This window comes from Podarcis raffonei, chromosome 4 (genome assembly GCF_027172205.1).
Source record: "Podarcis raffonei isolate rPodRaf1 chromosome 4, rPodRaf1.pri, whole genome shotgun sequence".
NCBI classification, from domain to species: domain Eukaryota; kingdom Metazoa; phylum Chordata; class Lepidosauria; order Squamata; family Lacertidae; genus Podarcis; species Podarcis raffonei.
This window is the reverse complement of record NC_070605.1, coordinates 76,369,904-76,393,906: the sequence shown is the minus strand read 5'-3', so window position 1 is coordinate 76,393,906 and position 24,003 is coordinate 76,369,904. Positions and strand designations below refer to the sequence as shown.

The 24,003-nt window shown below is 42.1% G+C and overlaps 3 protein-coding genes across 7 annotated transcripts in view; 1 reads left to right on the top strand and 2 right to left on the bottom strand.

Moving 5' to 3' along the window:
- Positions 1-10,727, top strand: part of TBC1D8 (TBC1 domain family member 8) — a 47,432-nt gene extending 36,705 nt beyond the window's left edge. For both annotated transcript variants that reach the window (XM_053384186.1, XM_053384187.1), the window contains exons 9-20: positions 62-212; positions 1,191-1,405; positions 2,236-2,353; positions 3,055-3,340; positions 3,767-3,896; positions 4,095-4,193; positions 5,263-5,331; positions 6,074-6,317; positions 6,963-7,028; positions 7,379-7,468; positions 7,862-7,962; positions 9,826-10,727. In XM_053384186.1, coding sequence (XP_053240161.1) covers positions 62-212; positions 1,191-1,405; positions 2,236-2,353; positions 3,055-3,340; positions 3,767-3,896; positions 4,095-4,193; positions 5,263-5,331; positions 6,074-6,317; positions 6,963-7,028; positions 7,379-7,468; positions 7,862-7,962; positions 9,826-10,275 — 2,019 coding nt within the window. In that variant the 3' untranslated portion in view covers positions 10,276-10,727. The remainder of the gene's footprint in view (positions 1-61; positions 213-1,190; positions 1,406-2,235; positions 2,354-3,054; positions 3,341-3,766; positions 3,897-4,094; positions 4,194-5,262; positions 5,332-6,073; positions 6,318-6,962; positions 7,029-7,378; positions 7,469-7,861; positions 7,963-9,825) is intronic.
- Positions 10,728-10,884: 157 nt separating this feature from the next.
- RPL31 (ribosomal protein L31) lies at positions 10,885-17,049 on the bottom strand. Its single transcript, XM_053384209.1, has 5 exons — positions 16,920-17,049; positions 14,547-14,653; positions 12,428-12,553; positions 11,381-11,493; positions 10,885-11,040 (listed from the first exon to the last, which is right to left on the bottom strand). The coding sequence occupies exons 2-5, from the start codon at positions 14,651-14,653 to the stop codon at positions 11,009-11,011; spliced, it is 378 nt and encodes a 125-aa protein (XP_053240184.1). The 5' UTR covers positions 16,920-17,049; the 3' UTR covers positions 10,885-11,008.
- Positions 17,050-19,818: 2,769 nt separating this feature from the next.
- Positions 19,819-24,003, bottom strand: part of NPAS2 (neuronal PAS domain protein 2) — a 100,165-nt gene continuing 95,980 nt past the window's right edge. For 3 of the 4 annotated variants that reach the window (XM_053384189.1, XM_053384190.1, XM_053384188.1), the window contains 2 exons: positions 23,797-23,977; positions 19,819-21,066 (listed from right to left, as the gene is read on the bottom strand). In XM_053384189.1, the coding sequence (XP_053240164.1) occupies positions 20,884-21,066; positions 23,797-23,977 (364 nt within the window). In that variant the 3' untranslated portion in view covers positions 19,819-20,883. Of the gene's footprint in view, positions 21,067-23,762; positions 23,978-24,003 lie in introns of all 4 variants that reach the window. The other variant, XM_053384191.1, reaches the window with a different exon arrangement.

Genomic DNA, 24,003 nt, shown 5'->3' with positions numbered 1-24,003 from the left:
TTCCATTGCATCATGGCTTGTATAAATATGATGGATTTAACATTCCTCTCTTGGCTTTCAGTCTAGGGAGCAAATCAAAGAGAGCCTGTGGAATGATCACTTTGATGAGTATGGCAGAACTGTCTGTATGTTCCGAACAGAAAAAATCAGGAAACTGGTTGCTATGGGAATTCCAGAATCTTTACGAGGCAAACTGTGGCTCTTTTTCTCAGGTGAGAATTCTGCAGTGTGACTTTTCCAAGAAACCTGACCAGGTACAGTGGTACCTCAGGTTACATACGCTTCAGGTTACAGACTCCGCTAACCCAGAAATAGTGCTTCAGGTTAAGAACTTTGCTTCAGGATGAGAACAGAAATTGTGCTCTGGCGGCGCGGCAGCAGCAGGATGCCCCATTAGCTAAAGTGGTCCTTCAGGTTAAGAACAGTTTCAGATTAAGTACGGACCTCCGGAACGAATTAAATACTTAACCCGAGGTACCACTGTATTTCACCATGGAAAGAAGCAAGTGAGAAAGGGAAATGGGCTAGATTTATGGCCCCATTTAATTTTCTAGTAATGGAAAAGAACCAGGTGATTTGGGTACAGCCCATAGAGAGAGAAATGTTTCGCTGCTAGCTACTTAGGACTATAGGTAATTAAATTATACCCATTTGTTTCATACAAATGGTAAGTAATAAAGGTCTTTATACCAAAATAATAGCCTTTATATCAGCAGACATTGCTGAGATGTTATACTTGGCACAAAAAACTGAAATGAGAAGCTTAAAACTTCCTCTGCCATTTCCTTTGCTACAAGCTAAAAGCAGGACTGTTGGAATAAGATAACAATCTCTGATACAGTGCTTGTGATTCAGATATGCAACACTTGCACGATTAAACCCTTCTATTTGAAATGGGATTTAAGACAGAGAATCTTATACTGCTGGCCCCATATTTATGTAAATTAGCAAGTTTTACCATATATAGCAAGTTAGGTTATTGAAGTATTTTCAAACTCACATTCCTTCTTCTGCACAGTGTTTCATATTACAAAAATGTAGTTGTGTGTTCCTGAGTAATTTTGATTTAGGAATATGTTTGATATTCAGTATCTAGTTTCACATAGTTGTTCCTTTGACAAATAACATAGTTTTAAGATTATATTTGGATTCATAACTAATTTTCAGTTCTTGCTTTTCCTCTTCTTCAGATGCTGCAACAGATTTGTATACCCACCCTGGTTACTATGAAAACTTAGTGGAGGTGTCCATGGGCATGTGTTGCATAGCAACAGAGGAAATAGAACGTGACTTGCATCGCTCGTTACCTGAGCACCCTGCCTTCCAGAGTGAAACGGGCATAGCTGCATTGAGGAGAGTTTTGACAGCTTACGCACACAGAAACCCCAAAATTGGGTACTGCCAGGTAAAGAAAGATCCGTTACGCCACCAATTTGCAGATGAACTCCTTCGAAAATCACAGGCTTCAGCATGTTAAGGGAGATGCACTAAGGCAGGGGGGTGGTCAGTAGAAAAGGCGACAGCTTCTGTCTCACCGTTTCCCCAGTGTCACTTTCTATGTGAAGTGTAATTGGACAGCTTACTCTCTGTGCAAGTTAAGATGGATCCACTGTGCTGTGCTTCATTTATTTCTTCTCTTCATTAGCAACGTGGCCATTAGGGAGACTACCTGTGAAATGCCTCTCAGCTTCTGTGAGCTCTTTCTGTTTGTAGGTGGCTTTGAGCAAAGGTTTTTCTCAGCTCTGTATCCTGAGATCAGTTAAATGGAGATGCTAGAAAGCAGCTGTGCTGTTGCTGAACTCTAAGACCCCTCGCCTTGAGGAGATATTTTATCTTGGGTTACAGTTGAGGAGACCCACACCATATTTTTGTCACTTTCAGAAGCTTATAGTGAAAGAGTGAGAACTCAATTCTGGTGCAAGCTTTTGTTGTCTATTTCATTACTCCTACATTGTTATACAAACACTAAATTAACAGAAGTCCCTCGCTATGTAGGTTGAAAGCTATATCCATAAGTTTTGTCCTCCTAGTGGTGCAGCAATAAAACTGCTAGCACCTTTTCAAAGCTAACCAGGGTCCAGTATGGTTTCAAATTTGATGGGGAAATGTCTGTACATAACCTTTACGTGGGTTATTTAACCTCAGTTCTAATGATTTTATTTTTTTAAAGCTCTCATTACATGTTTTTAAAAGGTGTCGCGGCAACTAAAATTGTCTTCTTTGACTTTCTAACAGTCCATGAATATCTTAGCCTCTGTTTTGTTGCTGTATGCCAAAGAGGAAGAAGCATTTTGGTTGCTCGTTGCTGTGTGCGAGAGGATGCTTCCAGATTACTTTAATCACAGGGTGATAGGTGAGAGTCTCCTGTTCGCTTCTTACTCTCTTTACTGATTCCCAGGGAAATAAAACAGTCAACACACTGTATATCAGGGCTTGGGAAACGTTGGTTCTCTAGATGTTGTTGGACTCCAGTCCCCATAGCCAGTGCTCAGGGATAATTGGAGTTTTTGTCCAGCAACAAAAACTGGACAGGTTCCCAACCCCTCCTGTAGATTTTCTATTAACTGAATTTGGTGACATAAACTCTGTTCTATATTAAACCCTTTCTTCTCTTGAAGTTTTTATATGGGCATTGGATTCTTTGTATTGGGCACTATAAAAATGGCTCCATGGTTTATTTTTCATAGTTGAGATTAGGTTGCGTATTGTATGTGTAGAGGAGGGAAATACTGTGCTCTGTTTTTATTGCATCAATCCCGTTGCCACTTTCTTTTGACAGTCATTTCAGATAGTACTTACGTTTTATTGCACTTTTTATATTGAAGTGTTAAGTTCTGCCATATTATTATTATTTCATAGATGCTCCCCAAAGGGTGTTGCAGATGCTTTCCCCACCCCCCTTTTAAAAAGCTTTGAAACCATTCTATAACTCAGTATTGTAATCTGTTAAGAGGAGGAATGAGGCTTGAATCCATAAAATAATTGTATTAAATTATAAAGCTAAAGGAATTATTTATTTCAACCTTGGCTAACGTTATCTGCTGTGATTTCCAGGTGCTCAGGTAGATCAGTCTATATTCGAAGAGCTAATCAAGGAGCGGCTGCCAGAACTGGCTGAACATATGAAAGACCTTTCCACACTGGCTTCCGTTTCCCTGTCGTGGTTCCTCACTCTCTTTCTCAGTATCATGCCCCTAGAAAGTGCTGTTAATGTTGTCGACTGTTTCTTCTTTGATGGGATCAAAGCCATTTTCCAGTTTGGCTTGGCTATCCTTGAAGCCAATGCTGTAGAACTGTGCAACAGCAAAGATGATGGACATGCCTTGATGATTCTGAGCAGGTATTGTTCTGACTACTATGTTTCAGTGCTGCAACGCTAACACTGCTGATTCAAAAAAAAAAATTGTTTATTTAACAGTAATAAAACGATACAGAGAAACTTGTTCTGAACATTTAATGGCAACGCTTGCCACCCTACTATGCTTTTTAGTAGCTGTTTTCAAAGAAAAGAACCACATATTCCAGAAACTTGATAAGTCGTTGCTACTTTTAATTTCTTCCCTAAAGCAAAAAAATTGCAGTTCCTGGCTTCATCAAGGAATATGATCACCTGGGAACAGCTTCTAGGCAGAGAACAAGCCTGATCTGGTTCAATAAGGTGCTTATTTAAAAAATGAGAAGTGAAATCTAGGACTGCTTTACACTGAGTGTAATAAAGTGCATTAACAAAAAGTGGATTTAAATGTTATTTCTTTATTTATTTCAGGTTCTTAGATCATGTTAAGAATGAGGAAAGCCCTTTGCCTCTGATTGGCAACCAGCATGCCTTTTTCAGTGATGATATAGAGCCCTGTCCTACAACAGAAATAGCAGACCTAATTCGGGATTCTTATGAGGTAACAGTGAAATGGTAGTTGGAAGTTCTGGTTGGAAACTCACTGAGTGTTTAAATATCAGTTTTATGTTAACTTGAGTCAAAATACAGATAGCACAACTATGGTGAATATGGTACATGTTCTGGTTTAAACATATTATATATTTTAAAATGTACACTGAGATGCAGGCTGAAGCAAAAATTGATTCTTGTATTTTAGAAATTTGGAGACCATTCTGTGGAGCGGATTGAGCACATGCGCTACAAACACAGGATCCGTGTTCTGCAAAGCCACGAAGAAACCACTAAACAAAACGTGGTGAGAATGCTCAAAAGTTAGAATGTTTCATTTATTTTAAAATTGTGCTAGGCACATGCCATAAGCAGGGTTTTCTACAGTGCTCATAGATTGAAACATATGAAATTCTACCTAACGATTAATTTTGATTTTTAAAAGGAGCAAAATGTGACACAGAGCTGTTCAGTATTGTGAATGGCACAATCCATATGAAATGTCTCTGCTTTAAAGCTGCGGAAGGAGAGGAGTTAAGCCACTTGTAATTTGTTATTTCTGTTTCTTGTCCAAATGGGAAAGTGCTTCTCTGCCTCACAAATAGGGCAAGGGGACAAAATCTTGGCAGGTGAACATGGTAGCTCTGGTTGTGGGCAAATTAGTCCAGCAAGCGGCAGACACCTTGCTGTAAACTGAAAGGGCTAGGGATCTTGGCACTGGAGGACAGCAATAGATTATCTCTCATTCCCTGTTTTTCTGCCGTGTAGGAGAAAGTTGTTGATACTTAGTGTTGGGTGGGCAAGAGATAGACAGGAGATGACTTGATAAAACAGGTGTCAGATTACAATTCTAAAACAAGACAAGAAGGTAACACACAAGAAAGGTGGAATACCTAATCATTCCAGATTTTAACTATACTAAGTTGGGTAAAACCTCAGTGCTTAGGGCTTGCCGATCGCATGGTCGGCGGTTCGAATCCCCGCGGCGGGGTGAGCTCCCGTCTTTCGGTCCCAGCTCCTGCCCACCTAGCAGTTCGAAAGCACCCCTAAGTGCAAGTAGATAAATAAGCACCCCTAAGTGCAAGTAGATAAATAGGTACCGCTTTATAACGGGAAGGTAAACGGCGTTTCCGTGTGCTGCGCTGGTGCTGGCCCGCCAGAGCAGCTTCGTCACGCTGGCCACGTGACCCGGAAGTGTCTCCGGACAGCGCTGGCCCCCAGCCTCTTAAGTGAGATGGGCGCACAACCCTAGAGTCGGACATGACTGGCCCGTACAGGCAGGGGTACCTTTACCTTTACCTTTAGTTGCTGTGAGAAGTGATAATGCCAGCAGCTATGCCAGGTTGCTACTAGGCTCACTCCTGTTTTCTCTTAAGCTTAGAGTTGTCATCCCGGATGTCTCCATCGCTCCAGAAGACTTGGAAGAACTGTATGGCTTGTTTAAGGTATGCAGAACACTGAAAAAAAATGCATGTAATCCCAGAAAAGAATATTGTATGGTTATATCTTGTGTTAGCCATACTCAGGTCTATCTATAGGTCTGTATCTAAGCTTATGGATAGATATCTTAGAAATTAACCAGACAATTCTGTCTTGCATACTATTAGTTTTGCTATTTCCTTTTCATCCTTGGTAGCTTTTTCAAGGATGTAAAAAGTGTGTGTGTGTGTGTGTGTGTGTGTGTGTGTGTATAACCTGCATGTCTTCAGATGTTGTTGGACCCCAAACTCCCATGGTCAATTGTCAGGGATGATAGTTCAACAACAGCTGGTGGGTCAGATTCCCTTCTCCTGTTCTAAAGGAGCCTTTGAAACTGCTCCTTTTCCCTGTCAATGTCTTTTTTTTTAAAAAAGGTATAGGGTAAGTTGGATGGAGAACACAGGCCCAGAGTGCCATATGCAGCCCTCCTCTGCCCAGCTTTAGCAACTTTCAGCAGGCCATAGCCTGCTCTGCCCCCTTCATAGCTGCTTTTGTGTGGATGGAATGTGTTCTAGGGTGGTGAAAATGCCTCATACTTGGCTGGATTGCGAGGGGTGCATGTAGAAAACATACTGGAATGTAGTTACTGTGCAAAGGCAAGAGCCAAATTCAGGAGCGCCTGCAGGTTTTTTTTACGTCTAGGTTTTGTAATTGTATCTGGGTCTTTCCCCCTCTAATGTTTCATTCTTTTTAAAAAATTCTCCTTAGAAAGAACATCTAATAAGCTGCTACTGGGAATGGAATAGTGCAGTTGTAATTCAGCGCCACAATCCAAGCAGACCTTATGCAGAGCAATACAGAATTGACTCTCGGCAGTTCACTAACCTGTATAAACTAGTTTCACCCTGGACATGTGGTGAACATACTGAAGTTCTAGCAGAAAGGACATTCCGGCTTTTGGATGAAAACATGGACCATCTCATTGAATTCAAAGCTTTCGCTGGCTGTTTAGGTAAATACATCTCTAAAGATGCAACTGCCATTGGGAACTTATCATAAGAGGGTGTGCAGAAATACACCAGTCAGGATGACAGAATGTCATGTGGTGTGCGTGTTCCTGGTAATTTGTCTCTTTTTAGGATTCTTCCAGGTCACAAAACTGTTTGTGACACCCTTGCAATGGGTCCCGAGATTTTATGCTGTTGTGCACAAAGAAACAGTGGAAGCTTCAAATATGCTTTTCCACAAGTCTTACATTAATTTAACCGTCCTCTTTTTGAATCCCTTAGTGCTTGTGGAACCACTAAAATCTTAGCCTGGCCAAAGGATAGGAAGTAGCTTCCCTTACAGGTGGCTTAGATTGGTCTTTAAAAACAGCAAGTGTTTTGTTTTTCAGCACAAGGCCTTATTTCTATCTGAAAGTCTCAGGAGGCTTTTGAGATGCAAACTGGGGACAATAGGCATTCTTAATCAAGTGCCTTCCAGCCCACAGTTCAGTTATATGACTTTTGATATTTACACAAGGATCAAGTGCGTAGATTAAGTTCTAAACAAAATTGTCTGCGGATACTATGATGGTTTCTCACATAAAGAGTTTTATTCCTTCGTACTTCAAGTGTGAAGGTCAAGCCTCTGATACACTTTCTTCCTCACACAGATATTATGTACAATGGAGAAATGAATGAAAAGATAAAACTGTTGTACAAGCTGCACATTCCTCCTGGTAAGAATCTTACAGGATCCCCCTCCCTTTTCGTACTGCTTGCATCATCCTATTTTTGTTAAATTATGGAAAGCCAGTGTGTTTAAAGTGCAGTTGTATACGTAGTGACTCAGCTTAGATATCCTGCAGTTTCTTCCTGCAGCACCACTTGCCCTCCCTTTATATGAACCAGTAACATTCCTCCTGTAACAGGCTGTTCATGGTGGGTCCAAAATGTATGAAGTGAGGCTTTTGAGCCTCTCCCTCAGCCCTAGGGGCCACAAGTGAAAACAAGGGGAAATGTAGGAACCCACAAGGAACTGTTACGCCCGAAATAAACATTTTGTGATCATCAATGGTCTTTTTTGTAGCCCTCACAGAAAAAGACAGGGACAGCCAATCACCACTGAAGAATCCTTTGTTGTCAACTTCAAGGCCGCTAGTAATTGGAAAATCAAATGGTAAGTGATCTGGTTTGCAAATGGGTATCTGCTTCCCCCTACCCTGCCCCAACTTAGCATATGAAATTCATTGCCTGTGTTAATGACCACCTTGGATGGTTTATAAAAGGGCTTAAAACAAAAGCAAACGGTCAGTGATGGATGGCTATATCCTACACATGATATCTGCAGGTTCAGAGGCAGTAAGCCACTGAGCATGTTCCTGGAGAACCCATTTCCCTCACGTCCTGTATTTGAGCTTCACAAGAGGAATCTGTCTGGCCACTGTAGGAAACAGGATGTTAGACTAGACTTTGGTCCGATTCACCAGAGCTCCCTAAATTCATTTTATTTACATTTTCCTTCCTCCTTTGTTGAAATGAATTGTAATGTCATTTATATCCTGCTCTCCAGGTGACACCATAGATTATCAGAAACAATTGAAGCAGATGCTGAAGGACTTAGCCAAAGAAAAAGATGCCAAGGCTGAAAAAGAGCTACCAAAAATGTGCCAGGTAAGACATGATGAGATGTTAAGATGCATTCTCAGAGTTTTGACAATGTAAGCATCTATTGGTCTGCCTAAGCTACTTCTGCATTTGGTCGCCTATCATTATACTCATGAAAATGCTCAACGCTCAAGGGAAGTTGGCTTATTTGGACAAAATGTATGTTCAGGGATGGGAAACCTGTTGACAAACATCTGGCAGTGGTGGGGTGTGTGGAGACAGTTAAAACTATTTTTCGCTCTATAGGACACGCTTTTCCCCCTCCAAAAATGAAGGGGGAATGTGTGTGCGTCCTATGGAACGAATGCTGGGGGGAGGCAGGCAAGAAAAGCCCCCAAAAGCCGCACACAAGCTCCGTGCGGCTCTTGTGGGCTTTTCCCCAGGAGGGACAAGGGACTGACGCGGCCAGTCAGTCCCTTCTCCCTCCTCATAGAAAAGCCCACAGGAGCCGTGCACTCCTTAAAGGGTGCGCGGCTCCTGTGGGCTTTTGCAGGAGGTGGGGGCATTGCCATAGCCGTGCGCCACCTCACCACCCGGGAGAGGGTCGCGGGGCTAAAGAAGCCATAGCCCTGGGCTTTCCTGGCAGCCCTGAGAAGCTCACGGAGCAATGGGAAGGCTGCGCGCCTTTCCGCTGCTGCTCGACCTACTCTTTGGGGCTGGTGGGGGGGGGGGGAAGCAGCGCTTCCCCTCACCGCCAGCCCCACAAGCTCAGGGAGCACAGCCCCACAAGCTTCCCCCCCGCCAGCCCCAAAGGGCAGGTCGAAAGGAACCTGAAGCCTGGAGAGTGAGAGGGGTCGGTGCGCACCGACCCCTCTTGCTCTCCAGGCTTCCAAGGTAGCCACCTGAAGGCAGCTGAACGCACCTTGAACGGCATCTTGTTTTAGAGGGGGAAAACAAGGGGGGAATCCTCCCCCTCTCTGCACAGTGCCTCCTGCCGCTTCGCTGAAGGGGCGCTGGGCAGAGAGGGGGAGAATTTTTTTTCTTGTTCTCCCCCCCTCTAAAACAAGGTGCGTCCTATAGAGCGAGAAATACGGTAGATGTCACCATATCAAAACTGGAACCACTTGCAGCAATGCAGGCCACTCCCTGACCCAACATAAAGAGAGAATGGATGTCTGAAGAGAAGCCTTTCCTTGGAGGCTTGCACACTCTGGTCCTAGTGCAGTCCAATTTGATTCCACAGAAACCTTACGCATCTAGGCTTCCCTTCTTTGACTGTCCCATGTTCAATTTGGGGAGGTACTCAATGTCAGGGCCCCCCCAGATGTATAGCCCTCCTTCACTTTAACATATGAAGTGGGCTAATGAAGTATCTTTTGGGGGCAGTGGATAAATTAAGTAACTTCTGTTGCCTTACTATTTTAGGTATGTCCAATTGATACGCATGTCCTTTTGGACCTAGAATAGGGCAGAATGGGAGCAAGGCACGCCAGGAACGGAACCCCACACAAAATGGTTGCCACCTGTCTTAGGTAGACTTGTGAGAATTCCTGAAAAGTGCCAGTCATTGTGTTTGCCATGTATCTTCGAACACTCTGCATAGCATCAGCAATTGAGTTTACTCTGGGAGTTACCACTGTGTGCCTGTTTCAACAGTTACTCCCAGAAACATTAAACAGGGATTTCTGAGGAAGTGACATTCTAGTACTTGGTCCACCTTGGTTCCCAACAAACTGCTAGGTGACTGATTAACAGTTAAACTGCCTGTTCGTGAACCATATAAGCAAAAGTTTGTGTAATTGCTTTGAGGATTATAAATGTGCATGTTAACTCATATCTGCCTGCCTGCAAGGGAAAGGAATTATCTATTAGTCTTTCCATTTTTAAGGCTTTAGGCAACAACAACAAAATGCATGTCATGTTTTTCAGCGAGAGTTCATCCAATTCTGCAAGACCTTGTACAGCATGTTTCATGAAGACCCAGAGGAGAACGAGTTGTATCAAGCCATTGCCACAGTGACTACTTTGTTACTCCAGATTGGAGAAGTGGGTCAGAGAAGCAGCAGTTCAGGCTCAGATGACTTTACTGAGGACTTCCAGACTGAGGCATCTACCTCTGATCAAGATGTGGTTTTTACTGACACTGTGAAGACCCCAAAGAATGCAGAATCTTTACCAATAACTGATGGGGATTGGATTGTTTCATTTGAACACATCTTGGCTTCACTATTAACTGAACAGTCACTTGTCAACTTCTTTGAAAAATCCTTAGAACTGAAATTAAAACTGGAGAATGCAAGGGTAGCTCAATATACCTTCAAAACAAATGGCACCAACCAATCATCACGAGGTGAGACCGAACCTTTAAGTGTACCATAGCAAATCTCCCAGGCAGTTCATGTTACACCAAAGCGCATCTTGCAACATTAAGTTTTTTGGACTATTTTGATACATTTTCAGTTGAAGAGCTTTAAAACCAAAACACATTTAATGTGGTTTTGATATTTGTTTTCTTGAATGTAATTTAGGAAGAAAAGGCCATCTTCCCCATGAATACTGCTGCAGATGTGTTAATATTTCAAAGACAAAAAGCTGAACTCCTGGTTTGAAAGTGCCATCTGGCTACCGACTACAGGTTTTATGTATAGTTGCCTTTTTTGCACTAATACCGAATACTTGTTTCAATGCTGGTAATTGAAACCATTAATATATTAATATATACAAATCAAGACATCAAGATTTGTATGTCTTGCTGAATGTTCAGTGTACCTGGACTGTGCTTTTCATGTCTCTGTGTGTGCACATTTCAATAAAAATGCCTTTGTAACTTTTGCTTTTCAAATAGCACCTTCACCTTCAAAATGAATCTGCAGTCATTCACTCTTCCACATTTCCATATTGCTGTCTTAAAATTGATCTGTTGCTCCTGGACCATCAAAGGAATATCAGTGCTGGCTGCGGCTGACAGGAGATGCAGTCAACCAAAGATTTAATTTCAAGAAATATTTAGGCAGCCAGTTTGGGAGCCAAAGCAACCTGAATCGCCTCATAACTAGACTTTAAAAAAGACTTGTCTAAAGTAATGTCATAACATTTTTATTGTAATGAAAGATTAGTTTTCATCCACATTAACAGTCTGTAGGCCTGTAAAAAAGGAGGAAGTTGCGTTAGTTAAAGTTGAATACACAATCCATATTCAGCATGCATTAATTTTAGATTATAGTGTGTGGAATGGGGAAGGAAGGCAATTTTCCTTCCTGCAGGTTCCCAAAAGTCCAGAGGTCCCTAACTCTCTGGAGATTTTGAGAGAGGAAATGCTACAAATTGCCTCCCCTCCCTGTTCTGCAGATAGATACTGTTCACCAGGGTAGACAACAACAAATGGCGACCAGCCACACACAAAATATCTCTGACAATGTGAGAAATACAGTCCAGGGCAGCAACCCTCCTCGTTATTCTACAATCGGGGGGGGGGGGGACTTACTTTTGAAAGTGGTAACTGGCACATATGTGACCAGTGTATACAGTTTATTAGGCGAATCCTCATCTTCATTGCGTTTTCTGGATAAACGCACACGGATACGGTAAGGAACATTCCTATAAAAAGGGTGAAAGTATGATTGCGATACAATTAAATCATGGGTGTGTGTGTGTGCATATTTCAACACCAACATTTACGGAAGTTCCACTCCACCTATTTCCAGTTCTGCAATCCTAACATTTAATAATTTTCCCTTCAAGGCTGTTCTTCATGTCCAAGGGGCAAGAAAAGCCATTTTAGCCATTTTTTTATTTTTATAAGTTAACACGATTTATAAGCATCATGAAAAAGAACTTGACTATTGGTCATGCTGGCTGAAGATGCTAGCTGGAGTGCAGCAGCATCTGGAAGGCACCACTGTGGCTACCCCTGGATCAGACCTACTCTTGTAACACATCCTGTTACCCCAGAAGCAGTTCTCCAGGAAAATACAGAATGCTCAGCCCAGATAACATACTTAGAACCACAGTTCAAATACTAGCTGTTTCTTCAAGGGATTTGAGAACCATAACATTACAGTGGTGCCTCGCAAGACGAAAAGAATCCGTTCCGCGATTCTCTTTGTCTAGCGGTTTTTTCGTCTTGCGAGGCATTCGTCTTGCAGGGCACCACTGTATTCCCATTAATTTTAGTACTATGATACCAGCCTTTTATTTAAGCTTTGGCCTGGTACCAATAGATGGATAGAAACCCCATGCATGACAGAGAAGGGTAAGAATTCTCTCTTCTGTACTCAACATAGAAATGCAGCTGCCAATCCCCCCAGTAACTTCTGTCATACATCACAATGCCAAAGTGGATATTAAATAGAAATAGAAGCAGTGCCTAGATGTATCTGAACCACCACTAAAATGACTGGCAAATGGTACGTTTTTGAAATATTGCACCAATATACAGTGTAATGTCTTAACACCATATCCTAAGCACATGTGTACTAGTGCAGTAACATTAGAGTGTCCCTCTGTACTAAAAAAAAGTTCGTCACGATACCTTACTCCTTTTGCCCAGACAGCCTTGTTCAAGCGGGTGTCAATGCGTACATCAGGAGTCCCCATCTCCTTCATTGCAAATTTACGGATCTCCTTGAGAGCACGAGGAGCCCGCTTCTTGAAGCCACTGAGAATACAGAAAATATCCAGTAGGCGAAATGAAAAAACAAACACTACTCCTAAACCTCAGGAACCCGTTTGTGCCTAGACTTCAGCATCTGAATAGCATACCCTAGGGATGAGGAGCCTCAGGAACAGGGGCCAAATGTGGCCATCCAAGCCTCTCTATGGACTCAGGACTCTCCTCAAGCCATACTCCCCTATCTTTCTTGCTCCTCAGGTGCTTTCGCCTGACTAGAAATGAGTCTTAACCCTGTGGGAGGAGTAGGGTGGATGTGTGCACATATACAACAGCCTGAGTTTTGTGTGGCTGGAATGTTCCCTGCCCTTCAAAGGCAAGTAGCATCTCTTGCTCTGCCCACTTCTGACTTTGGTCTCGCCACTATCAGCATGCAGCTCCTAGAAGGGAACGGGGTCCCTTGTGAAGAAAATTCCTCACCCGCACCTACAGTATATAAAACCTGCATAAAGCCACTAGTTACCAAGATGGGCTGGTGGAGAAAGCTAGGCTTTTTTCTTTATTATGCTATTTATTACTTTTTAGGAAAAGGCCTAGAAGTAATTTGAGGAGGTTCAGCTATGATAATTGGGCTTACAAAGGCAAAATTTGAGTTTCTGATGAATCATAAATTTTAGAATCTTCTTATTTGCCTTCTAATACCCAGCTCATTCTGGGCGTGCTGTAGGGAAGATTTTTCATAAAAGTCAAAGCTAAGAACTGACTTCTGCAAAAATTTTGCTTTTCCACACTCCATTAACTATACTTCAAACACAAACTAAGCCAGCTCAGCTGGAGATGAGATGAAAGCACAGAAAGATTCAATCAGCTTCACCACAACTCATGGATGTACAGAAATTAAGCTACTGTTTTTTCCTGTCCAGATTTGTGACTAGAGCATGAACTCCGAATACCTCCCATTATAAACAGGAAGAACGCTAAACCTGTTCCATTGTACATCAACAGTACACCCAAGAGACTATTTCCCCCCTCAATCATAGTGCCAACATTACACAAGTTACCCAATGTCTCTTGAATTTAACAGTGACCTTGCATCCTAAACCCAAAGCCAGGATGCCAGTGAGTTTAATTACAATAGCAGTGTCAACATATTTATGTTATTTGGCCAAGCATTTGCAGCGCCTCATTATAAGCATTTACTTATTGGTTCAAGCTGTTTTCTATCAGGCTTTTTACTTGTCTGCACGTCCCCAATCACATATCTTGGAACACTGAAGGGAGGCCCAAACCACACACACACACACACACACACACACACACACACACACACAGAGAGAGAGAGAGAGAGAGAGAGAGAGAGAGAGAGAGAGAGTGGTACCTCTAGTTACAAACTTAATTCATTCCGGAGGTCCGTTCTTAACCTGAAACTGTTCTTAACTAGAGGCATGCTTTCGCTAATTGCTGCTGCTGCGCAGTTAGCACACGATTTCCATTCTCATCCTGGGGCAAAGTTCTCAACTCGAGGTAACTTTTCAAGGTTAGCAGAGTTTGTAACCTGAAGCGCTTGTAACCTGAGGTACCAGTGTGTGTGTGTGTGTGTGTGTGTGTGTGTGTAGGTTTTGCCGTTTTTCAGCAAATAAGTATTCATATTTATTTTCACAATCAAATGCTTTCTTTAAAACCTGTGAATACAATTCCTGTAAACTATAATATTAGGTAACTATTTCTAACTCAAATCAGTACACTTTTGGTTGTTTAACATAAAATCTGGTACAGCTGAATTTTCCTTTGCAGATGAATATAAAAGGGCCTTAAGGACCACCTGTAACCCTTTTGGCTTACAACAGAACTTGAGATATTCTGTAATACAACTGATTCTTTACAAGGCAACAATCAGTATGGTACTTCTAAGCTTTTAACAAAGCTTTTAACTCCAAAGTAATGTTTGATGATACAGTCGCTTGGACCAATTTCTGCACTGAGTAACAGTGTAACACATTTTCAAAAAATGAAAGAACAAAAAATAAGGACTGCCACTTACACGCCATGGATCCGTTTGTGAATGTTTATAGTATATTCCCGAGTAACCACCTCATTGATGGCTGATCGTCCTTTCTTCTTTTCACCACCTTTCTTTGCAGGAGCCATCTGCACATGTCAAAACACAAAAAGCCTTGTTTTACACAGCACAATATGACATACTATCATCGTCATTGTTTCTTAAATAGTAGCTCCACAAAGCAATGATAAGAGCAAAAATGACAGAAACAGACATCTGCCAAATGCAGAGGCTCTGAGTTCAGCATTTCCTCCTTCTGGAATAGATGGCCTAGATTTTAGGCCATCCAGTATGTAAAGCCACAATTTTAGTTGTTAACTAAAATTCTAAAAAGACTTTGAAAAGCCCGGTTGCAGTCTCTCCTTGTGTTCTCTGACATGCTATTAATATTTAGACACCAGGCAAATACATTATTATTCTTCCAGGCCTCTAGCTAACTGAACACTCCATGGCCTTTAAAACTGTTGGGTAATTATTGTTTTCAATTGTTACTGTTATGTATTTTTATGTTTCTATATTGTTAACCGCCCTGTGATCCTAATCATATAAAGGAGTCCCTCTCATCCATGACTCTTGTCTCTGACCATTCATGTGCAAGAACACAGTACCTGTACAGGTAACAAGTACCTCCACAGAAGTGAAACCGGCTCTGCTAATACCTACTATTTATATGCAATGCTTGTAGCATGTCAAAGCACTTCACATAGACTACCCCATTAATGCTAACAAACTTTGTGAGCCTGGTGAATATTATTATACTTCAACTGAGGGAGGATTCAGAAATAGTGGCTTACCTTAGGCCACCAACTTGAGTGCTTAAAATTCAGCATGGCTCACACTCTTCACCACCATTGCACAAATCTCCTAAAGCTTCCAGTTTATTAATGCCAGTGTCTTATTTTCTACCAGCCTCCCTCTCATGTTGAGAGTCCACAATTGCTAAAATTACTTTACTACACAACAAGCAGCTGACTCTGCTGAATCTCAAAAATGCTTTTTTTAACAGGAGAACAGCCCTGTCAGATCATGCCAATAGCCCATCTAGTACAATATCCTGTTCTGACCAGATGCCTGTGGAAAATCTGCAATTAGGATCTGAGCATCTAATGTGGACATTTAAAAAAAGACAGAAAAAGAAAAGGCAGATATACTTTCAAACTTGTGCCACAATCTGAAAGTACACTTGCAACTCCAGCATTGTGAATGGAAAGATTCTTCCTTCCTGATTCTTCCTTTGTGCCATCTACTCCCTGCCTTTGCTCTCCTCTATATGCTCTAGTTCCACTAATAGAAGGAAAGTGCCAACAAGAATAGAGTTGCAATGGTGTGATTTAGAGACAAAGGGGGGGACCCTCCTACCCCCCAAAAAAATATAGCCCGTGAGGGAAAAGCACAACCAGTAATCCAAGAACGCTGAGTGTCAGCTAGAATGCCAAGATGAGCTCTGCTGGATCAGGCCAAAGGCCCCTATAGATCAACCTGCTGCTCTCATAGTGGCCAAGCAGGTGGTTTATGTGAAGACCACAAACAGAACCAGAGTGGAATAGTGTGTGTGTGTGTGTATATGTATGTGTATGTGTGTGTGTGTATGTGTGTGTGTGTGTGTGTGTGTGAGAGAGAGAGAGAGAGAGAGAGAGAGAGAGAGAGAGAGAGAATTTATAGCACAGCAGCAACTTTAAGTTATCTTATGCCACACAGCAGTCTTGGAATAGAAAGCCCAGTTTGAGTTCCTTACACCTTGTTTCGTGAAGGGAGTCCCGGCTCAAACTCTGCCAGAAGATACAAACTAATATTCTGTTGAAGACCCCCCTTTTGTAAGAATATAGTACTGCAAGTTGTAAGAATACAGCACTGAAACATGATTCAGTGCCATACGCACAACGTGCAAACGGTACCAAACTATTGCTTCCTCACACAAAATGTTAATTAACACTAAAGGCGAAAACTCCTGCCCCCAATTTTCACTAATATGAATGGAATTGCCGGATTTTGTTTCAGTTGGATTTTGAGGCTGCAAACACACATGCCCATGTCCTTTACGACACGTGTGCTCGAAGAACAGTCCTTCTGGACCGCTTCACTTCCCTCCAAGTCCTGTGGCTTTAGTCCTCACTGCCTTTTCTGGTAATATCAGGCCTAGGCCAGGATGGAACCACGGCGGCATCGGCGGGGTGGGGGGGAGGGAAGGAATCTCAATCCCGCCAGGCGAGACTTCAAGGCCAGGCCCAGAAATACCCGTCCCCCGATACTCCTCCTCGCCCCAGCCAGCCACCCAACCCGGGCTCTCGCCATTGCGAGGCCCACAGAAGCGGATGGCTTCGGATAACAAGAACCGCTTCGAGCGTAGCAACTTACCCTGCTCAGGACCAGACCAGAAAGGAAGGCGCCGGGGCTTATGGGAGGAAACCAAGGAACCCGGAACAGCCATAGAGACGGCGAATGGAAATACGAGGAGCGCTTCCGGGTCAGGAATCACCAGTTGCTAAGCGGCGCTCCCAGAGGGGATAGCGGCGGGAGGTTGGGCCGTCTCTATGGCGGGCAGGTTGGAGGAGGAGGAGCTAGTGACGCTTTAAAAAGTGGTTCCCCCTCCCCGCCCGCGCACCTTTTCCTTAGAGGTGGCAGCTGCTTAATGGAGTCTTAATGGTTTGGTAGTGGCGGCGGCGCAACATCATAAAGGATCTCTACTGCCTGTGATAAATGTGCTTTTAAAAATCACGGCGGTTTTTTTTGTTTTGCTTGATTACCGTGGTTATCATGAACACCCCCAAATTGCAAACTAGGGCAGAGAGCGGCTCACACCAACTTTGCAGTGTATGCAATTGCAGTCGGCTGCCGTTATTCCCACACTGCGGTCCAATATTTTGGTGTGTGTGCATTTTTGTGGTGCAGTCAGGTACCTATGGGAATCCCATGCCAAGATATGAGCGGAACAGGCCCCCACTCCTGTTTTTATAAAGCCCAGTCACAGATATTCAGAGGCATACACTGGAGGAATCATTGTGATATAACCTTTAAAAGCTGCCCTAGCGGTTGTGCCATGTGAAGAACCAAGTTTGGTCTGTCCTGAATCCCCTGTCCTTCTTAAAATCATAGACACACTGATTCTGTTATCATGACAGAGGATGGAAACACCTGCTTATCCCCTGTCTCCACACCAGTATCCCATCTCCCAGTCCACTTTCTTTTCCGACTCCTGTAACAGTGGTCAAGCAGCTTCCTTGCAACTGGATTGGCAGCCCAGTATATTGCCAATCTCCTATTTACTGAAGTCAGGACTGAAAAATGGGACCCTGATTTCAGAACAGTTATGCATCTGGGACTCCCCCACATGCTTGTCAGCTGTAGCCTGGGCTGAATTTGTTCCCTTCGAATTATGACTGCGTGTATGCTTCTAAGTAAACCACGGGTGGCTAAACCTGTAGTCCTCCAAATGTTGATGGACTCACAATTTGCATCCGCTCCAGTCAGCATTGTCAATAGCCAGGAATTGTGGGAGTTGTAGTCCTGCAAGATTTGGAAGACCACAGGTAATTAGCCACCCCAGTAGACGATAGAAGAACCCAAGACGCTTACTTTTTAAAGGTACACTTATGCCCCCTCTCTAACCTAACACACAACTTGGGAATCTTTACTTTTATTAAGCATGTTTAGAGCTGCAGCCAGGATCTCTGGATGCAAGAACAACAATCTTACATCAGAAATGTGCTCTGACCTCAATACATTTGTTTGACTTTTAGATGTTTTGAGACTTTATTATCAAGGTTCCAATCTGTGATAACTGCTTTTCAGCCCTATAAAAAGCTTGTTTGAGAGGGAGCCAAATTCTAGATTAAAGGTGTAGACATCAACTCTTCATCCTTTGCTAGGGACAATTGCTTGTTATTCCTAGAGGATTGTTTAAAGCAGGAATACAATTCTTCCCTCCCAGGTGTGTGCTTGCAGTCATATTTTTCTCAAGGGACTGATAGAAACAGATATGCACATCCAAATTGTGATGCTCCTCCAGACCCTATCAACCTATGGTGGTTTGAAATGGCATGCACAAACTCTACAATGGGATCAATTGTTGCGCAAAACCTTTGTTGTGTGTTGTGTTGGGGCCGGTGAGTTTGTTACAACCTAGCTGGAAAGGCTGTGATCAGGCAATGCAATTCAAAATTACCTATACAGTGGTACCTCTGCTTAAGTACTTAATTCGTTCTGGAGGTCCGTTCTTAACCTGAAACTGTTCTTAACCTGAAGCACCACTTTAGCTAATGGGGCCTCCCGCTGATGCTGCTGCTGCTGCTGCTGCTACCGTGCCGCCGCTGCACGATTTCTGTTTTCATCCTGAAGCAAAGTTATTAACCCGAGGTACTATTTCTGGGTTAGTGGAGTCTGTAACCTGAAGCGTATGTAACCCGAGGTACCACTGTACTAAGCGGCAAAACTGATTGCTCTACCAGCCCCAACAAAGCATACACAAGTAAAAGTAACTAAATATAACTAATTTTTTACAAAATAGTGTTTTACTGCAGAATGCATTGCATACAGCCTCATGTACCATTTGCAGTAGCCACAGGTGTAGTAAAATTCTCACTGCATGGAAAGTGGCTATGGACAAAAGTGGTATGTAAGTAAAAGAGTAAACAGGTAAAGGACCCCTGGATGGTTAAAAGTCCAGTCAAAGGCGCTCCTCTCGCTTCAGGACTAGGGAGCTGGCGTTTGTCCACAGACAACTTTCCAGGTCATGTGGCCAGCATGACTAAACCGCTTCTGGCGCAACAGAACACCGTGACTGAAGCCAGAGTGCATGGAAATGCCGTTTACCTTCCTGCCGCAGCGATACCTATTTACCTACTTGCACTGGTGTGCTTTCGAACTGCAACAGGAGCTCATCCCCATCAAGCGGATTTGAACAGGTGACCTTCCGATTGGCAGTGGTTTAGACCACAGCGCCAGCCACATCCCCTAGCGGTATGTATGCTGCAGTAAGTTCCCCGTAGTAACAAGATACTTCTATCCACCAAACACCAAATGAAAAGGAAAGGTTAGCAAAAAGCCCACCTCAGGCTAGTCATTTGTTTCATATAAGTTTGGTGCAAAGGGTGCTGTATTAACAGCTCTCTGCAGGCACCCTTATGACCAAGCTAAAGGCCTGAAGCTAAATTTCTGTATTTCAGTTTGCTTTTTTACAAACTATTAACTCTCAAAAAAGCATGGAGAGAAAAAAAGCTTTTCGCTTGTGAAATGAGCTGGTCTTTCATAAACAAAATAATGTTCACATAATCCCATATAATTTTATTTTATATAGAAATAGGTCAAGGTTAGGGTTTTGTTTTGTTTACAACAACTTCTTTATACGCTACTTATTGAATAATTACATAAAATCTTTTTTTTAGAAACATCAACATAAAGCATACAAAAAGTGCAACGCTTTGGAGGAAAAGTCAAACCTAAACGTAGTAATGAAAGATATGTAATATAGTTGCAGCATTTTCCCACTTAATGGGCTGTAACACAGTGCATATTCTTCAGGTGTTTGTTCTATGAACAGTTGTGAGGGGGCTGTTCATTTAGTAGAAAAGATTCTCTTCAAAGTGTTTAAAGAGCATGACTAGTACATTGGAATAATAGCTGCATGATTGTGCTTCAGTTCACTGTTTACAATTGTAGTTCACTAAGTAAATAGGAAAATGTCCAGTGTAATTTCTTTGAAACATTAGAAATAGCAAGAGGGAGAGGTAACAAGTTTAATACTTTCAGGTTATGAGTCCAAGGTCTATAAACTGCAGGGTGCATTTTATTTAAATAAAGGACATGTTCTCTCTCTCACTGGAAGTGCTTATCTGGCCACCAGAACAAACTTTTATTCACCGAAAGTGCTAGGTTATGCCTTTTGTGCAGTTGTGCAAAATAATAATAATATTAATAAAAATAATCTCTCATTCTCTCAATAGATTTTCTCTGAACCAGTGCTTTTCATATTCAAAAGATCAAAATAGTGAAGGCCAAGTAACTCGTATCCACTTTTTTTTGGGGAATAGCCAGAATACTTTCTGGTCAAAATAGTCAGAAGAATCGTCTACCAACACATACCAGTTTGCACATGATGGTATGTATTAGTATTAATATACATAATGTAGTCACAAAATAGTGCAAACATCTGCAAAATAATTCCCGTTCCTTTCCTATTGCACTATCCACCAAGGTCTGTGCTTGGCAATCTCTTTACATCACAAAACTCTGAAATGAACACATATGCAAATGCTGGCTTCCCTCCTGCCCAGCCACCCACCATTCAATAAAGCTAAATGTGTACTGATTGTTACAGCAGATTCTACTGCAGATGTTGTTGCATGTTTGAGGATTCAGGCAAACCGACAGTCCTCCCGGCAGCAGGTTCTTGCTGCTGTTGCTGTGACTGCATATGATGGTACTCTACGCTTTCTTCCTGTCGAGGGTAGGAAGGCAAGAGCAAAGAATCTGCCTGCTCACTGTGCAAAGGGCCTGCAGACTCTACCTATATGTGAAACAAAATTGGATGCCGTCATATAATGGTTTAGCAGATCAAAAACAGTAGTTCTGTTAATTAATAATAATAATTTATTTGTACCCCATCCATCTGCCACTCTGGGCAGCTTCCAGGATATATAAAAACACAGTAAAAAATTATACCTTAAACATCTTCCCTATATAGGGCTGCCTTCAGATGTTTCCTAAATGTTTCATAATTACTTGTCTCCTTAACATCCGATGGGAGAGCGTTCCACAGGGTGGGTGCCACTACTGAGAAGTGCCCTCTGCTTATATGGAAAAACTTTGCTACGGAACTGTTGCTGGTGGACTAGGATCAATAGTTTGCAGAACACTTAAAACGTGCTTAGCTAAGTCAATGAATGAAGCTTGGCACCATTTATGCCAAGGATTGCAAGGTTGGCAGCCCTTGTATATTTTTTGGATTTTATATTGTTAGAAAAAAACAATTCTTGGGAAATGGCAATGGTCAAGAGGTGTGTGTCTGTGTGTGTCTGTGTGAGAAAGAGTGAATGTGATGGCCCCTTTGTATATTTCCCCCCCTGGTACTGCAGAATGCTCCCTGTTGTCATGAGCAACAGCACTCTTATGTTTGTGGAACATCAGTATTGTGTGATCTCCTCAATCAGGACCAGGAGAACATAGGTGACTTCCTGTAGCAAATAAGAGGTAGTCTGTGGAGGGAGGATGGGAAACAGCAATGACTGTACTCTCTCTAGTTTTGTGCCATGCCATGCCTCATGGCTGCCATGTTGTGTTATACTGCACTCTCATAGCAGTCATAGTGTGCCAGGGAGGCAGTGGAAGACAGGAGTGCCTGGCGTGCTCTGGTCCATGGGGTCACAAAGAGTCGGACACGACTAAACGACTAAACAACAACAACCACTGGTATGAAAAGGTTGGTGGCCCTTGATTTATGTGAACGAGAACTTTTTGATAAGCTCTAGTTGTCAGAAATTTAGTCAATCACAAAATGCAAGTGGATTTTCCCTACTCATTTCATCCAATAATTGGGCTTCCTTTTCTGTCCTCCATTGGCAATGCTCATTAATTCCACTTTCTCTTTCAATGGTTTCATCACAATCATGTTTGCCATGGGCACATATGAAAATACTTGCAGCACAATCCTAGGTATGTTTATTCAGAAATATGTCCCACTAAGTTCAATGGGGCTTACCTTAATTCATAGTAAAAAAAATTAGGACTGTATTATTCAAATTTGTTATATAAACTGCCTTTGGCTAATGGCCTCTTACTGTCAACAACCTTCTGTTGTGGGCATGTTTTGTATTCCTACAGTATAAATGAATAAATTATTTATTTATTCGTTTATACCCTGCCTTTTCCCCCTATGGGACTCCATTTTATCTTATTGCCACACTTCATGCTTACCATTTTAGTGGGAGGAATGATGGCTGTTTGTTTTTTAAAAGGGAAGTTACTTGCTATAAAGCCAAAAGCAGTCAATGACAATACAATAATTATTCAGGGAGCTTTTGTGTTGCAAAAGGAAAAAACAAAAGGAACAAGGAAATTAGCAGGCTCCATAAAACAAAAGGAAATACACCAGACACTCACATTGTGCTGAAGTTAGATTTAGAACCTGGTGTCCCAATGCAAAGTTTCCAGCATAATCAAATGTGTCTGCTCCAGACCACATATTGACGTGCATAAAATGTGAGCAGATGTTTCCAATACACAGAAGCCACAATCTCCTGAAACCTAACTTCCTCAGTCAAATCAACTCGGAATTGTATCCAGAGCAGAGGCTATTATTGACTGGGAGTCTGAGTTCCTCCATCATATTTAAAAGGCACATAGAATTATATAGACTTTTATATATAATTATATAGAATTATAAAAGGCACATAGAATTATGTAGAGTCAGCTGAGCTTTGGACTTATGTTGGTAAGAAAACAAAATGGATAGAATATTCAGGTAGGATTTTAAGACATCCTTGGTAATATGCCAAGATACTCCAGTGTATTCTGGGCCTGAGTTGGGAGTCACTAAGAGTTTTGTATAGTGATTATTGGTTATGAGACTCCATTTGTCAAGGTTCAGTGGTCTAGCATCTGCTTTGTGTGCAGACGATCCCTGCCATCTGAAATCTTGGAGAGTCGCAGAATATACTGAGTGAGATGGACCAATAGTCCAACCAAAGGCAACTAGCTTCCTGTATTCCTATTCCTGCCTGTGGTTACTTTATTTGGGAATATGAGATTTAACATTAGACTGCAACACAGACAACTATGGACTAATTTACAAAGGGTATTTAAAGAAATAAAGAAAACAAAATGGTTGACACTGTGGACTCCGATCAAATGATATTAGAACTGCAATACACCCCCAAAAATGTACGTCTAGAAGCGCTAGCTGTGGCTTGAGAACATTAATAAATCAGTTGGACATCTGATATAAATAACAACTGAAGAAATATTTTAGTTGTTTATGTACTTCCTGCATTTTCATTGTGAGTTCTTGTATTATTATTTTTTTAGCATTCCTAATAAAAAGGGGTTTATAAACAACCATGTCATATTTCTTCTGCCATTCTTAAAATAATGTGAGGGTCTTTATTACTTTATGAATAACTACACAATTTAATTTTAAAAAAATAAAAACAAAAAACCCTGTATGCCACCCCTTCAGCTGAAAAAAATACTTTCAGGGCGGCTTACCCATTTAGGTACTGTCAGTTCTGTTGCAGCCCACCTGAAGGTAGCCTTGCTGCTGGTGCTGGTGCTGATGCATAGGTTGCAAAGTTGAAGGCTGAGATGGCTGTGCTGCAGAGAACCCAGGGGGCAACACTGCTTGTCCCATCAGCACTATAGCTGTACTGCTTCCAGAGGTTTGCTCTTCCAAACTTTGGAACGCTTGTAGGCTTTGAAAGTATCTATTCAAAGAAACAGTCCTAAGTTT